The 15,624-nt window shown below is 33.2% G+C and overlaps 1 protein-coding gene across 2 annotated transcripts; it reads right to left on the minus strand.

Moving 5' to 3' along the window:
• Positions 1-1,472: 1,472 nt before the first annotated feature.
• On the minus strand, positions 1,473-13,740 carry LOC127714232 (uncharacterized). Of its 2 annotated transcripts, none has more exons than XM_052220273.1 (2): positions 13,724-13,740; positions 1,473-4,342 (listed from the first exon to the last, which is right to left on the minus strand). In XM_052220273.1, exon 2 carries the CDS (start codon positions 4,330-4,332, stop codon positions 1,795-1,797), a length of 2,538 nt encoding a protein of 845 aa, XP_052076233.1. In that variant the 5' UTR covers positions 4,333-4,342; positions 13,724-13,740; the 3' UTR covers positions 1,473-1,794. The 2 variants fall into 2 exon arrangements, with proteins under 2 accessions (XP_052076233.1, XP_052076232.1); XM_052220272.1 differs by lacking the exon at positions 13,724-13,740 and adding an exon at positions 5,906-6,034.
• Between the last annotated feature and the right edge of the window lie 1,884 nt (positions 13,741-15,624).

Below are 15,624 nucleotides of genomic sequence, written 5' to 3' on the forward strand. Positions count from 1 at the left end.
GTCGTAGTTCAAGGTATTAAAATGCATGAAAGAATTTTGTTTCAGGCAAATCGTAAGCGCCAATCAACATTCTGTCTCATGAAAAGTTGGCCACAAGATGAAACAACAATTTAACATGTAGCCTCCGGTCTTGTGATTTCATCTGTAAAATTTATGTTTACAAATAAAAGAAAAAACAACAAATTTAATGTAGTTAAAACTGGTTCTTTAATTCACCGTTGGATGTCACGGAGTAAAAAGGATATGTTCTATGTGAGACATTATAGATATATTTTCAACTGAATATAAAATTAGAATTTTTATTTAATGTACATTTCATTGTTCCTCTTTTAACTCATAATGATAAACAAACGGAACAGCTAATGTACATAACTCTTTCAACTATAATAATTGCTTGCATCCACTTCACACAAACTTTAAACTTTGGTGGAAAGTTGTCTCATTGGCAATCATACCATATCTCCTTAGTTTTATAGAGTAATCTAATCGTATTTACATTGTAGATAAAATTCGTTTGTCCATTAAAGAATTTGATGTTAATTGTAGAATTGCGTTTGTTTCTTGAATTCTTTTACAATTTGTTTAGACTCGGGTTGATGTAAAGCTTGACATAACTGTGTATTTGCATTCAGGTGTCACAGGTCAAATTTATTCGTTCATTTTGTGTTAATTTACGTTTTTTGATTGAGTTAAGCCTTCCAATTGATATTTTATAGTGTGTTTTTCTATGTTGTGATGTTATACTATTGTTTTAGAAAAGGGAGAAGGTTTGGTACCATTAAAACGTCCAATTCCGCTGCAAATGTTTGCACCTGTCCTAAGTTAGGAATCTGTCGTCTGTTTATGTAGTTCATACGTGTTTCTCGTTTCTCTTTTTTATATAGATTAAACCGTTGGTTTTTCCGTTTGAATGGTTTTACACTAGTAATTTTTGGGGGCCCTTTATAGCTTGCTGTTCGGTGTGAGCCAAGGCTCCGTGTTGAAGGCCGTACCTAGACCTATAATGGTTTACTTTTATAAATTGTAACTTGGATGGAGAGTTGTCTCATTGGCACTCATACCACATCTTCCTATATCTATATAGTATGAACCCTTGCCTATCATTGAGGACCATACGTGTGTTGATCTTGAGAAGTAAGGAAACTTGCCTATCACTGAAGTCCATATAATGTGTTGATCTTGAGAAGTAAGGAAACTTGCCTATCACTGAAGTCCATATAATGTGTTGATCTTGCTCGAGACATATCGTATGGAAACTTGCCTATCATTGAAGTTATAAAAATAAGAAGATGTTGTATAATTGCCAATGAGACAACTCTCCACAGAGACTAAATGGCATAGAAGTTAACAGCTATAGGTCACAATATACAGTCTTCAACAATTAGCAAAACCATAGATGTATAAACCCAAAACCCATACCACACAGTAAGCTATAAAAGACCTCGAAATGACAAATGTAAAACAATTCAAACTAGAAAACAAAAGTCCTGATTTATGTATAAAACAATAAACGAAAAACGAATATAATATACTAGCTTTTTTAAAATAATGTATGTTGTTGATAAAGTCTTACGTATTTTTTTGTTATATTGTGTTTTCAGATTTCTTTCTCGTTGACATTTTCTCCTCAATTTTGTTTCGTATATTTTCAAGATGCAATTGCAAACCTTTAACCTTTATTTACAAGTCAGCTACAATTAATTCATAGCAGTTAGAACAATTTACAACAATTCATTTTGACTAGAATCCACAAAAATATAGAACTTTGAATTCATCATGTAGAAATGCCTCGTTTTACACAAATGTAAATTGAAATTTTGTTTCATTATTGTCATAAATTTCGTCACCATGCACGTCATTCCGTCTGGTGAGATGTACATGGTCAATGTCTGTTTCGTCTGATAACATCGTCCTCCACGTCCCCTTAAGGTAATCGTTACAATGGATCGCACCCCCAGGAATATACAAGGTGTGACGTTTGGGGATTTTGAATCCGGTAATGTGAAATTCTCCGTCCTCTGTAAATTTGGCTAGAATAAATGTACCTGACTCATCCGTCAACGGACAATCTAAGTGAGAAAACTCGTGGCGTTCAAGACCCGCACCACCGTTGGTGGCAGCTACATATTTTTCTAAATACCCATTCTCGTATGTAAAGTCCTGTATTCCATGTCTATACAGCAACGAAATCTTTTCTTGTTTCGCGTCGGCAAAACTGCAGTCATAATATCGCAAAAGTTCTGTAGTGGCCACATCAGTAACAACTTTTCCTTTGAAATCTGGCGGGAAAATAGCTTTGCCTGATTTTCCAGGTACTGTGCTTGTTTCCCATTTTACCCCTTTTACTATGGTATGTTTCGGAATTAGAGGCGGAAGATCACTGAAGCATGCCAGATCTATTAAACTATATTCACCTGGAACTAAATCTGCCACCATTCCATGTCCGCCTTTCATTACAATTGTTCCCGTGTTTCCTTTCCTTCTGAAAGTTGCAAAGTTTTTCCATCTATCACGAATGTAGGATGTAAGTTCTTTGGAATCTGTGTCACTATAAACCTGTTTTAGCTGATTCTGGAACTGACTTACTGATGAGTCATTTAAGTCGATATCCTCAATTTCTTCCTCAATAATTGAAGTAAGAACGTCAGAATTGCCACCCTGGACCATTTTCTGAAAATCAGAGAAGGTGATTTCATCTTTCGTAGATTCAGAAAAAGCGTTCATAATTTTAGACATCCTTATAGAGCGCTTCTTCTCCCACACATATTCTGTAAATTCTCTGAAGTTCAATGTACCAGAGCCATTCCGGTCCGCTTCTAAAAACGCCTTTCTTATAGCGTTTACGCATTCAGCAGTTGATGTCTCATCCATCACATGTTTCGAAAAGTACACTTCAAATTCATCGAAGGTGATCTCGTTTTTATCGCTTGTGTCTACCGTTTTGAACACTAAATTAACTTCTTTTTCAGACATTTTAAGGCCTATTTCTTTGATAAATTTATAAAATTCAGTTCTATCTAGGAGACCGTTACCGTTTGTGTCTATTTTCATGAAAACCGCTTTTAGTTTTTCTCTGTTAACTGATATGAAATCGGTACTGTTGTTATTCTCCAGACTACTTGTTTTGTTTCCATTCGTTCCATTTAGTCCTGGCTTAGTGGTGACTTTGGGCACAATCTCAACAGTTACAACATCTGTTGATTCCTGAATACCTTGTAACTGAATGACTGGTTTACGAATTGGATCTGGCATGTTCGAAATTGCACGAGATACTCGTTTGTGGTTTTCATTAAGTGCAGTGTCTACTTTCTCCAAAGAACTTTGTTTGGTTATTGCTTTTGAAGACTGTTCAATCCTTTTTGTATATCGGTCACGCAGCAACTTCTGTACTGGAGTTGTGTTTTCTAGTATGCATTCAGTGATTTCCTCTACAGAAGTAAGCCATGACCGTTTTTCGGAGTCATCTTCAACCGCTATTTCTAGTTCTATAACTGGATGGTTTGCTATACAAAATCTGCCTTTCAAATGATGTATTATTCCGCTGTACATGGGGAGACTTTCTACTTTTGTATTCTTAGTAATTACTAACTCAATTTTCTTAGTGCTGCTTTGAATTTTGACTTTATTTGGACTTCCGGTATATACACTTACACTTTGCGGAGTAAGGATACAGCTTCGCTTTGCCCAGGTTGACCAGTTTGATTGCTTCCTACATCGAACGTATACTTTCTCTTTTTTCAAAATCTCTAATACAAGCCACGAATAAAGGTCATCAATGCATGCTTTTGTTTTGTCTACCGTTGCTTCTTTGAACACAAGATCTTCTAATATTTTGACGAAGTCCATAAAAATGAAATCGTCTGCTGTGAACATTTCATCAGTTGATTTAATAATGTTCCCGAAGTTGCTAAGGACCTTATCGGTAAACCAGCAAGCTTCTTCTCTGCACAAAACAGGTGGATATGTGTCTTCTCTCACTAACCGGTTGTTTATTTTCCATAATTTGTATAGCTCTTCATTAGGTATGGAACTTTTACAAGTTGTTTTGATAGTATCCCAGCAAGTCTCTTCAATACTTTCAAGGAGAATACCGAACGAAACTCCTTTCTCTCGCAGAGAATTTTTAACATATATTTTGTAATCCTCAAATTTGATGGTTTCGTCTTGAAATGTCTGATTGAAGGTGTGTTCCGAGTAGTTCACAGTCTGTAAGCCACTGAGACGTTTTGTTACTTCTTTTACTGTTGCCTTTGGTGCGTTGACTGCAAATTTCTTGGTGACATCAAGTGTTGCCACCGCCTGCCATACGCATGTTAGTTGCTCTCCAGGCATGTTAAGTTACCTGAAAGGAAAACAAAAATCGTTAAAAAATTTCACTCTCTAGCATACTAAATATTACTAAGAATAATATATGTGGGTCTGAGTGGGGTTTACAGGGTAGAGAATAATGGACAAAGTAAAGAATAGATAAAAACGGGCCAACACCATAAAGAATAGAAAAAAATGGCCTAGAAAAATAAGAATACAGAAGAATTGACCCCCTCTCCAATCTAGACCCTCATATACATATGCAATCTATATAAGAGTCATTACCATATAGAAAGAAACATTTATGTATTTGACCTGGATTGTTGTTTAATAAGGAAATGAACTGTTAACACAGAGATATGTCTCGCCTATTTGTTATTTTGATAATGCAAATGTTGAAATTAAGATAGCAATACTTTTTAACATGTAAGTTATGCAAATATTCAAAGTCAATGAACCATGACTGAAGGTACAGGGCTAAACAATCTCCATGGAAATGAGATGTGCCAATGCTAATACAACTGCATACCAAATACCATTGACTTTTCATAAGTCGTTCCCTTTAAACAAACCTAAACACAAACATTAACTTGTAAACTGTGTAAAAGATTCAAAGTCAATGAACCATAATGAGGGGAGGGGGGGGGGTTAAATATTGTCCATGGAAATGAAACTTGCAAATGCCAATACATTTGCATATAAAATATCATTGACTTGACATTAGTGGTTCATCTTTAACAGACCTAATCACAAACTAATACATATGTAAACTAAGCAAAAGTTTCAAAGTCAATAGACCATGATTAGGGCCAAATAATCTCCATGGAAATGAGATATGCAAATGCTTATACAACTGCATACCAAATATCACTGACCTACCACTAGTGGTTCCCCATAAACTGACCTAATCACAAACTAATACATTTTTGACGCCGCCGACGCCGGAAACAGCATACCTTTGTCTCGCTTTTTGACTGTGTCAAGGCGAGACAAAAACTGCAATCATAAAGACGATAATCAAAATCAAAGCTGAAAAGTATTAAGCCTAATGACTCTTACTAAATCAATGTATACGACTTCTTTTTACACGACATATAAATCGGTCGGTATCCATTTGCTTAAAATGCATACCTTTGCACTAAAATTACGAATTCTTCACAATATTTGATGATAATCCCTATAGCACCTTCAGTGCCATAAAAAAACTGTGATTGCCAAAATTTTTTATCAAGCTGAATTCAAATCATATTAACTGTAAATGAAATAAATTTAAACGTCTTATGTTAATTGGTAATTCAATTTTATTTGTTAACTCTGACTAAGTTATTTCAGTATGCATCTATTTAGAGCACGCTGGTTCGAAAACGCATCCAAACTTGTTTTTCTTACTAAGTTGAACTGTTTCTAGAAAAATAAATGCATGCTTCGTATTTTAGATACGAAATGTTTACTACAATCAGCTATCTTTTTTAAAACAACAACACAATTATTAACATTATATTGTCTGAAAAACATAATTGCATTCAATATTACAAATGTATTTATTTAAAATTCTACCTATTAGTTACTTTTATCATAATTGAGCAAATTTACTTACTTTTTTAATAGTTGTTTACATCTATGGTATATCAAATTGTTTTAAGTGGTCTATTTTCAAAAAATACATGTAGCTTGTATCTGGAACGCTTTATATACCATGATATATACGTTTCTCAGTGGGTTTCCCACAGAAAAAGGTGATATACCAAGAATTGGGCCAATCGAAATTGTCAAAATATTTACGTATATTCTGATCTTTTCTATTTTTAGAGAAATTTAATCGTGCCCTCAGGTATAAGCGTCCTAATCTATTTTAAAATCTTTTCTGTTTAATGATTTACATATCCGGGTTTTTTAATTATTTCGTTTATTGTATATATATATATATATATATAATGTCTTCTACGTAAACTATAATTAAGCACTTTACTTTCTAGCGAATTTATAGTATACGGAAACTTACAAATTGATCTTAATCAAGGAACTAAGGTACCGACCATTCATCTTCGGATGGGGGTGGTGGGGCTTGTTTTGGTTTTTTTTATTTTAAACACAAATAATTTGTTTCAGAAGGTAAATGAAAAAATAGTTTCTAATAAATACAACATTAATTCTTGATCCTGTAGTTTGTTTTTGATTGAATTCGATAAATTGTTTGTCCCGAGAAAAAATACCATACCCCCAAAAAGATGAATGGACAGTGCCTTATGTAAAAGGATCTGTGTGACAACGAAAAATAATCTGTTATCAATATCTTTAGAACACCAGCATTATCACTTGTGTTTACAAACGTATTTTCAAAATTTTTGATAAATAATCAAATGCAGCAATTACATTTTTTATCGTCCATATCGTTATTAGAGAGTAAAGTGCTTTTCCCGTACCGATTTTTGTCTCACTTCTTCGAAGTAGTGTAGGCGAGAAGTAAGCGTGCTATTTCGGGCGTTAGGTCAGTTAAAAGGGAACTAAAAATGGTAAGTTTGGCGTCGGCGGCTGCGACGTAAGCAATTTGTTAAATTTTGTTATTGGTTCAGTTTAAGGGGAACCACTTATGGTATGCCAATGATATTTGGCATGTATTTGAATAAGCATTGGCACATTTCATTTCCGTGGAGATTATTAAGCTCTGTCACCTCAGTCATAGTTTATTGACTTTGAAACTATTGTTTAGTTTAAAGAACAAGTTTGTGATTAGGTCAGATTAAGGTGAACTGCTAATGGTAAGTCAACGATATATTTGGATATAAGAAGATGTGGTATGAGTGCCAATGAGGCAGTTCTCCATCCAAGTCACAATTTATAAAAGTAAACCATTATAGGTCAAAGTACGGTCTTCAACACGAAGCCTTGGTTCACACCATAAAGCAAGCTATAAAGGGCTCTAAAAATTACTATCGTAAAACCATTCAAACGGAAAAACCAACGGTCTAATCTATATAAAAAACGAGAAACGAGAAACACTTATGAACCACATCAACAAACGACAACTACTGAACATCAGATTCCTGACTTAGGACAGGTGCAAACAATTGCAGCGGGTTTGGTATGCATTTGAAAAAAACATTGGCATATTTCACTTCCATGGAGATTGCTTGGTTCTGCCTCTCAGTCTTAGTCTATTGACGTTAAAACTTTTGCTTAGTTTAAATGTTAAAGTTTGTGATTATAGGTCAGTTTAAGATGAACAACTTATGGTTAGTCAATGATATTCGGTATGCAGTTGTATTATCACTGGCATTTCTCATTCCCATGAAAATTGTTTGCCCCTGCGCCTTCAGTCATTGTTCATAGACTTTGAATGTTTTGCAAAGTGTGCATGTTAGAGTATTGCCATTTGAATTTTCACATTTGCATTTTATTACCAAATTTACCTACAGGCGATTAATGATTTAATTGATGAAGTCAAAAAGTTAAATGTTGGCTGTTGTCTGCTCTATGGTCGAGTTGTTGTCTCTTTGACACATTCCCCATTTCCATTCTCAATTTTATTACATAGGTGAAGAAAAAGTGTGTATAATGTTATATGCAGACGATGTAGTTTTCTGAACAGAAAGTGAAAGTGAATTGCAAAACATTTTGAATACTTTAGACTGTTGGTGTGATAGAAACATGATAAAGGTTTATCTAAAAAAATCTAAAGTTATGCATTTTAGAACACCTTCTGTGCCATGTACTAATTTTCCTTTTGTTTTTAATGGAAAATGTGTTTAGATAAAGTATCAAATTATACATATTTAGGTTTATTGTTAACCGAACATTTGAGTTATGAGGATATGGCAAAAGCAGTTGCTAAATCTGCCAGTAGGTCATTGGGGTTATTAATAGCAAAATGGTGGTTTTCAATATGATGTATATGCAAAACTGTTCAATTCAATTGTATGGTCAGTGATTGACTATGGTACCTCCATTTGGGGTACTAGGGAATTTTCATGTATAAATGCTGTTAAACATAAGGCTATGATTTTCATGGGAGTGGGTAGATATACCTCTAACTTAGCACTTTATGGAGATATGGGATGGAAACCATGTATTGTTAAACAATGGTCTACCATATTTAGGACTTGGTCACGATTTAATAAGATGTCTAATTGTAGACTTAATAAGAACATTTTTCTTTGGAGTAATAATCTCAGTTTTAATAAAGTAAAAAATTGGAACTGTAGAGTGAATACAAAGTTTAATGAACTTGATATTAATCAGTATTGTAATATTGAATGTATTTTGAGCAAGTCTGTTATTAAAGATATTGAAAACAAACTATGTATTATGTACCAGAATAAATGGAATTCAAATTTACTAGCTAATGAAAGCAGTAAATTGCGAATGATCTTTTTTAACAGTGTATGTAATAAAGAAAGTAGTTTTAGTAATTTGAGTAATGAGGAAAAGTTTTTATTTATGTTTCATGATGACAGAGTTTGCTATTTTACAGCCAAAATCTGCCATGAAGTACTTTTTAAGAGAAAGTGTGTTTTATACTCGTAATAACTGTACATAATGTTGTTTGTTTTTTGTTTAATTGTTTTTAATATTATGGTGTTTTATGCTAAGATATATTGATATATGTAATATATGTAATAAAAATGTGTATTTTTAATGTGTGTTTTACAGTCTCTCATAACTCTTTTTAGAGTGGCTCTTTTATAAATTGATCTGTTGTTTTATATCAATGTTTTAAAGAGGTGAGACTCTAAAAAAGTATTTGTTGTTGTTGTTGTTTGGCGATACATATTTCTGTGTTAACAGTTTGTTATTACAATAATGTTACTTGTATATTGTGCTGGTCTACTGCTCGAAATTTAATGGGGAGGGTTGAGATCTCAAAAACAAGTATAACCCCTTAATATGTTCACGTGTCTGGTCTGTCCCAAGACAGAATTCCAGACAGTGGTTGACTTGTTCAATATCTTAATTCTTATATCTATAATAAAAAAAGGTGTTGCTTGGAGAATTTGTTTTGTAAGGAAGATCTTTGATGACCTATGTTAAATTTATTTCCATTTGTTTTTTAAACTGGGGAATTTAGAGATTGGCATATTTCTTAGACACATGTCTATTGTTGAAGACTTGTGTTGATCGCTAGACATCCTTTGGCTATTGTTGAAGACTTGTGTTGATCGCTAGGCATCCTTTGGCTATTGTTGAAGACTTGTGTTGATCGCTAGACATCCTTTGGCTATTGTTGAAGACTTGTGTTGATCGCTAGGCATCCTTTGGCTATTGTTGAAGACTTGTGTTGATCGCTAGACATCCTTTGGCTATTGCTGAAGACTTGTGTTGATCGCTAGACATCCTTTGGCTATTTGCGTTGTTGTGTTGCTGTCTCATTTGAATGCACCTCATCGTTTTATATAGTTTCTATGGTTTTATTAATTTTATTACCTGTGTGCATATTTTAGTCAATAATATTGAAAAATAATAGGAAATCTCCCTAATTCAGACATAAAAGCAAGTTTAATTATTTTTCTGTTAACCCCAAGAATATATTTCACAAATTTTGTATGTGATTTTTCAAATATCTCTTTCGGGAAAACCTTTTCCTAAATTCAATCTTTCTTTATAAATGCAACTGAAGCAGTTGAACACATTCCACATATTTCACTACGGGCACCCGTACATTGAAATGGGCCTTATTGTATCGCCATTAAGATGCATATAAGTTGAGACATTAGGATTTGATGATGCTAGGCATTGCAATATAAATCAAGCTTTCATTGATTCCTTGTGTAGATTTGCGACCAGATACAAAAAGTAATTCCTATGTACTTATAACACTTTACACATTCATTGTGTAGCCCATTTAAATACAATGGGCAATCTTGGACTATTATACTATGTCCAAGGGGCAATTAATATCATGTTTATCTGATTTGTTAAGAATCAAAACTTTTTTTTTAAGTTTACATTTAAACACATTCTGAAAATTGTAACCTTTTCATTCTCTCTTGTAAACGATCTTGTGTTTCTGAGAAAATAACTATGTCATCTGCATGCATAAGACAATCAAATATGTTGATATTCAGATCAACAAGATCAGCACATAAGGAAAATGTTTCTGACATATCATGTATAGTAAAAAACTTTAAAATATAGATATAACATGTATAATTGTTGACTAATGACTTAATTACAGTCACATGTATTTGTATATATAAATTTAGTCATGTCATTTCGTTTTTGAAAGATATGATAGGATTTTTTCCTGGAAAAATAATGACACACCGATAAAATAAAATTTACAATATTTTTTTTTTAATTTAAAAAAAAAATTTTGACCAACAAACACACAGACAGATCAACATCAGAATTAAATCAGTTATGACATTAAATATTACCAACTGAGAAATGGGGGGAGACGTCCAATATTATGACTCTTTGGTATTATCATTCAAGTTTTTAAGTGTGCCATATCACATTGCTTTGCTAGAGCGACGGTACGGATGGTTAGGAGACAAATATCCACTTTCAACAATTGAAATGGCATATTTTGATACTTCCATTACTTTATTTGCACATTTTCTCATTATTGCAATAGTCTCCCGCTGATTCCATATAAAAAAAGGATTCCCTTCTCACCCAATGCAGTTGGAAATGAAATACAGATTAAATGTATGGTACTTCAAGAAGTGTTTTTAAATGGAGTCGAAAAGCGAGATAACATAGGCAATTGCCTTCTTGCTTGCCCTGTTTTTAATTTTCCGTTGTTAATTTCTATGCTACAAATACATGTACGTTAATTCAAACTTTAATTGTAATAAAACTGTGTTCATCAGCTCAACTAAATAGCAGCATAATCATATTATATTTGTTAATTTCAATAATGCAAAAAAGTATGTATATCTTCTGTTATGTCATAAAAACTTGAAATCAATTATGATCCTAAGAATTAATTTTCCGAATGTTTTATCTTTCAAATTTCATAGAAAAGGACATATCTTAAACTTTTGTTATGCTATCATAATTAGCTGAACAGCCTCGTTGGGTTACAATGCATTAACAAATTTACATTTATTTATTCTATGAAATGAATTATTTTGCGATACACTCGCTGTCGAAGACAAGTTTTACACATATCATGCAAATTGTACATGTTTTGTAAAAAAACTCAAATTAATGACATACTTTACTTTGCTAGGGGCCGTTTTAAACTTGCAGTGAGGGGACTTTTTTTTATTATTTTTTTTCTCCGTGTTGAACGCCTCACTTTTACTTTGAGATGAATCTCAGGATGAATACAGCAATAAAAGCGCTGTTTGCTTTTTGTGTGTTTTTTCCTGTGCATATACTGATTTTGTGTCATGGATGGATACCCCATTTCCTTGGGTTTTCTTTTCTACTAAATAGAAATAGTTTCTACCTTAAGGTATTGGATAGCTTCAATTATCATACATATTTGAGTGTATAAATATATATAGTTTGAAATGTCCCTCTAATTATTTTTTTTATTATTCATACTTAAATTTGCCATCAAAATTGCAAATGTATTTAACGTCTTAAATTAATTTTAATTTGTTTACATGTTTGAAAGTAAGACATCATGGTGTCACAATCGACGGTCTTGTGAGAAAAAAATAAATGGAAATTGGCTCTTACGTTATCACGATAGTGTTACAAAATCTGCCACCATTATTTTTTTTATCCCTAGACGAAATATCAGTTAAATATAATATGTCTTGTACAAAAAGATCGCTTGATACTTAACGCCCAGTGGCATATAGCATACACTTATTTACTGATTATGAGTACAATAGAAAGTTTATTGTCCCCGAGACATCAACTTTTCCCCGACGCGAAGCATTAACTTGCTACTGTCCGATTTGCCAGTAAATAAGTATTTTCAGAGAGTACGGGAAAATGTTTGCTCTTATAGGAAATAGATAATACCCATTTAACAGTTTTTGAAGAAACTATTTACCGGTTAACAATTATTGTAAAAATGAGAAGTTGTGTGATTGCCAATGATAGTTTACAACTATCCATCATTGTTCAAATGAAGTGGATGTAAGCAATTATAGATCACGGTCACGTACGGCCTTCCAAAATGAGACAAACCCATATCGTATAATCGGCTAGGTATGTCAGAATTGAATTTCTGTCGTGATTTGGGCTGACGTTTATTGCTTTGTCTGGACTTAAACAACAGCACTACTTGCGGTCTAAAGGGGGATAAGCAAGGGCCTGCGACTCTTTTCACAAAAAATCTTAAGATTAAAACTTATCGTAAGTTATACTGAAATGTGTATGACTTACGAGTAATTTTACTCTTAAGATTTTTTGTGAAAAGAGCCGCTGAAACGGTAATGACTGTTTTATGATCTTATTTTCCAAAAAAACGCATACTGAAGTCTTTTCAATGAGATCATAAGCGAAACTATAATATAGTATACAATGCAAATAATGGATCGAACATATCGTGATTTGATTATAACAATCAATCAGTATTTTGAGCATCAAACTTATGTTTTTGCATGAGTTACCAATGCACATGGACGCATATCATAACTCTTGTTAATACTAGTATTCAAATATGTGAACTAGATGCGACTGTGACAAAATCTTCAAGACTTTAGCATAATTATGAGCATAATGCGATACTTCATATTTGAACCTATGCGAGTATAAAGCATGTGCTATACAACAGAAATTGTTGAAAACTGAAATATTTTTAATTATATTCACGATAGAGCTAATCAAAAATGTAAGAGCAAATACCGCTTTATGAAAACTTAATTATCCAAAATAAATCAATTCAGACAATGAGCGTTGGTTGATATTTTTTTTTGTTGCTTTTATTAGAAATTCATGTCGATGATGACTCGTTGTGATATGTAGCTATTCAGCCACTAAAATTTGTTAACGATAAATAATCGCTCACTATTCTAATCTTTTAATGTAGAAATTATGCTTCGACTTATGATCGTGATCTTTAAATGTATGAACAAGCTATAGTTAAATTATCATTTCAAGCAGGCGACGTAAAACAAACTCTCCTACGGCATTAAAAATATCTTGACAGACCATAGTTTTAACAAGAATGGGTACTTTGGGAGCATCGGCCGGTCAAAATGGCCCCGGCTTTGACCAGGAGATCAATCTTCAGATATCTCTTGACTTCGGTTTGTCTATTCCCGCCGAGTCCGATGGCGATGGTTCTCCCCCGAATACTTCAGCTTCCTCCACCGTGATGATAACAGATTTCCCGTTGTCATAACACACCCTTGGTCTTGGGTTGGGAAGTGTCCTTGGTGGTGGGTTGTAGATAAGTTAGTGACACAACTAAATTAATCCTGATAGGGAGTGTACACGGATACTACTGTACATTCAGGCATACAATTATGTATTAGCTTTAAATAATATATAAACAATACTGACTCACCTGAACAAAAGCGCATATAGAAGTCCCACTTTAGAGAGAGAAATCTACTTGTACAATTTCGCGTCACTGTTTCAGGTTCGACCAATCAAATTTGTTAAACAATCAAACAACTTTAGTTACTCTGATATTATGGGGTAAAAAGGGGTGTGGCAAAGATTTTTCAAAACTTTCACTCAACAGAACAATAACCCTTAATTTAATTAACCTAGACATACGTTGTTTACACAATCATGACTTGCTATTTCTAACAGGACAATTATTATTAAGTAAGAAACTAAATTAAATCACATCAAAATATATACACATAAATATACGATCAAATGAGTCCTAAGTAGTAAGGCCATATAAAAATATTGTTCATTGCATCATTTAACAAAAATTACCCTGAGTTATATCAGAGATATATATGTCTCAGATTTTATCAGAAAAAAATACAACATAGAAATTAGAAATATAAAAGGGTTTTACAGAGACAATCAATTGACCGATCTTGACGACACTTGACAAAAGAGCATTGAAGGTAAAGCAATTATTGCACTAGTAAGACTTGAATTTTGTTAATTACTCCGTCAAAACTTGCTGGGTTTAATACAGTAGAAAATCGTTGATGAGTTACTATTACATAAGAATTAACTTGTTCAGCTTGCTGCGAGTGATACATCCAATTTTGACAGAATTGTGTATATGTACAGTTTTCATGGTTAATTTATTTGTTATAACTAATGAGGAACATACAAGAATGTGTCCATAGTACACGGATGCCCCACTCGCACTATCATTTTCTATGTTCAGTGGACCGTGAAATTGGGGTAAAAACTCTAATTTGGCATTAAAATTAGAAAGATCATATCATAGGAAACATTTGTACTAAGTTTCAAGTTGATTGGACTTCAACTTCATCAAAAACTACCTTGACCAAAAACTTTAACCTGAAGCGGGACAGACGGACGAACGGACGCACAGACCAAAAAACATAATGGCCCTAGGTAAGGCTGATAATGTAATGGCTACCACTGAAGGTGTTGTAAAATCATAGTAATATGTACATAATGATAAGCTAATTATGGGGATAGTAACACAACCTGAAGGTATTTCTAAATATAAACCCGAGTACATTTGGAATTTCTTTTGCGATACAGGTAGTAAATAAGTACTGATAAAAATATAAGTACTAAACAACTTAATACAACAGAAGCATGAAGTCATGTGAACTCAGATGCCGTAAATTTCTCTAAAGCAGAAATTTCATTGGATGTAGGTGTTTTAGTAACTTTGTGGTAAAAAAATGTGGGGGTGTTGTCTGATTTAGTTTTTACAACTTGTTGTAATACCCGACATGAAAAATGTGAAACAACTCAAACGAGAAAACTAACGGCAGAATTTTTAACAAAACTATTTACGATAAACAAATATGACAGACATGAACTGATGACAACCACAGACTCCTAACTTGGGACAGGCTCATAAAGAATGTGGCGGGGTTAAAAGTGTTTTTGAGCGCTCAACCCTCCCATATCCCGGGACAGTGGTGTAACAGCACAACATAAAACCAACTATAAAAATCAGTTAAAATTGGCTTAACTCAGAAGATCGACACGAGGCACAAAAAAACATTAACATAAAAAGAATAGACACAATAGTCTTTTTAAGACATTTTCGTAAATTTATTCGTCTATAATATTATAAATAAAATCCATACTGAGATAAAATAAACATGCCTATATTCAGTAACCATTTATTAACTTATAATAAAACTGCAGCCAGGTATGATACTTTATCTACATGAAAAAGAAATACCCTTGAACTTTCACCAAGTTTTTATTTTTCGTAAACCATACGCACTTGGGTGCATGTAGGTCTAAAGATAAAGAAAAGTCCATAGTTTAAAAATAATCAAAGAA

The sequence above is a fragment of the Mytilus californianus genome, unplaced genomic scaffold (genome assembly GCF_021869535.1).
Source record: "Mytilus californianus isolate M0D057914Y unplaced genomic scaffold, xbMytCali1.0.p SCAF_9, whole genome shotgun sequence".
NCBI lineage: Eukaryota > Metazoa > Mollusca > Bivalvia > Mytilida > Mytilidae > Mytilus > Mytilus californianus.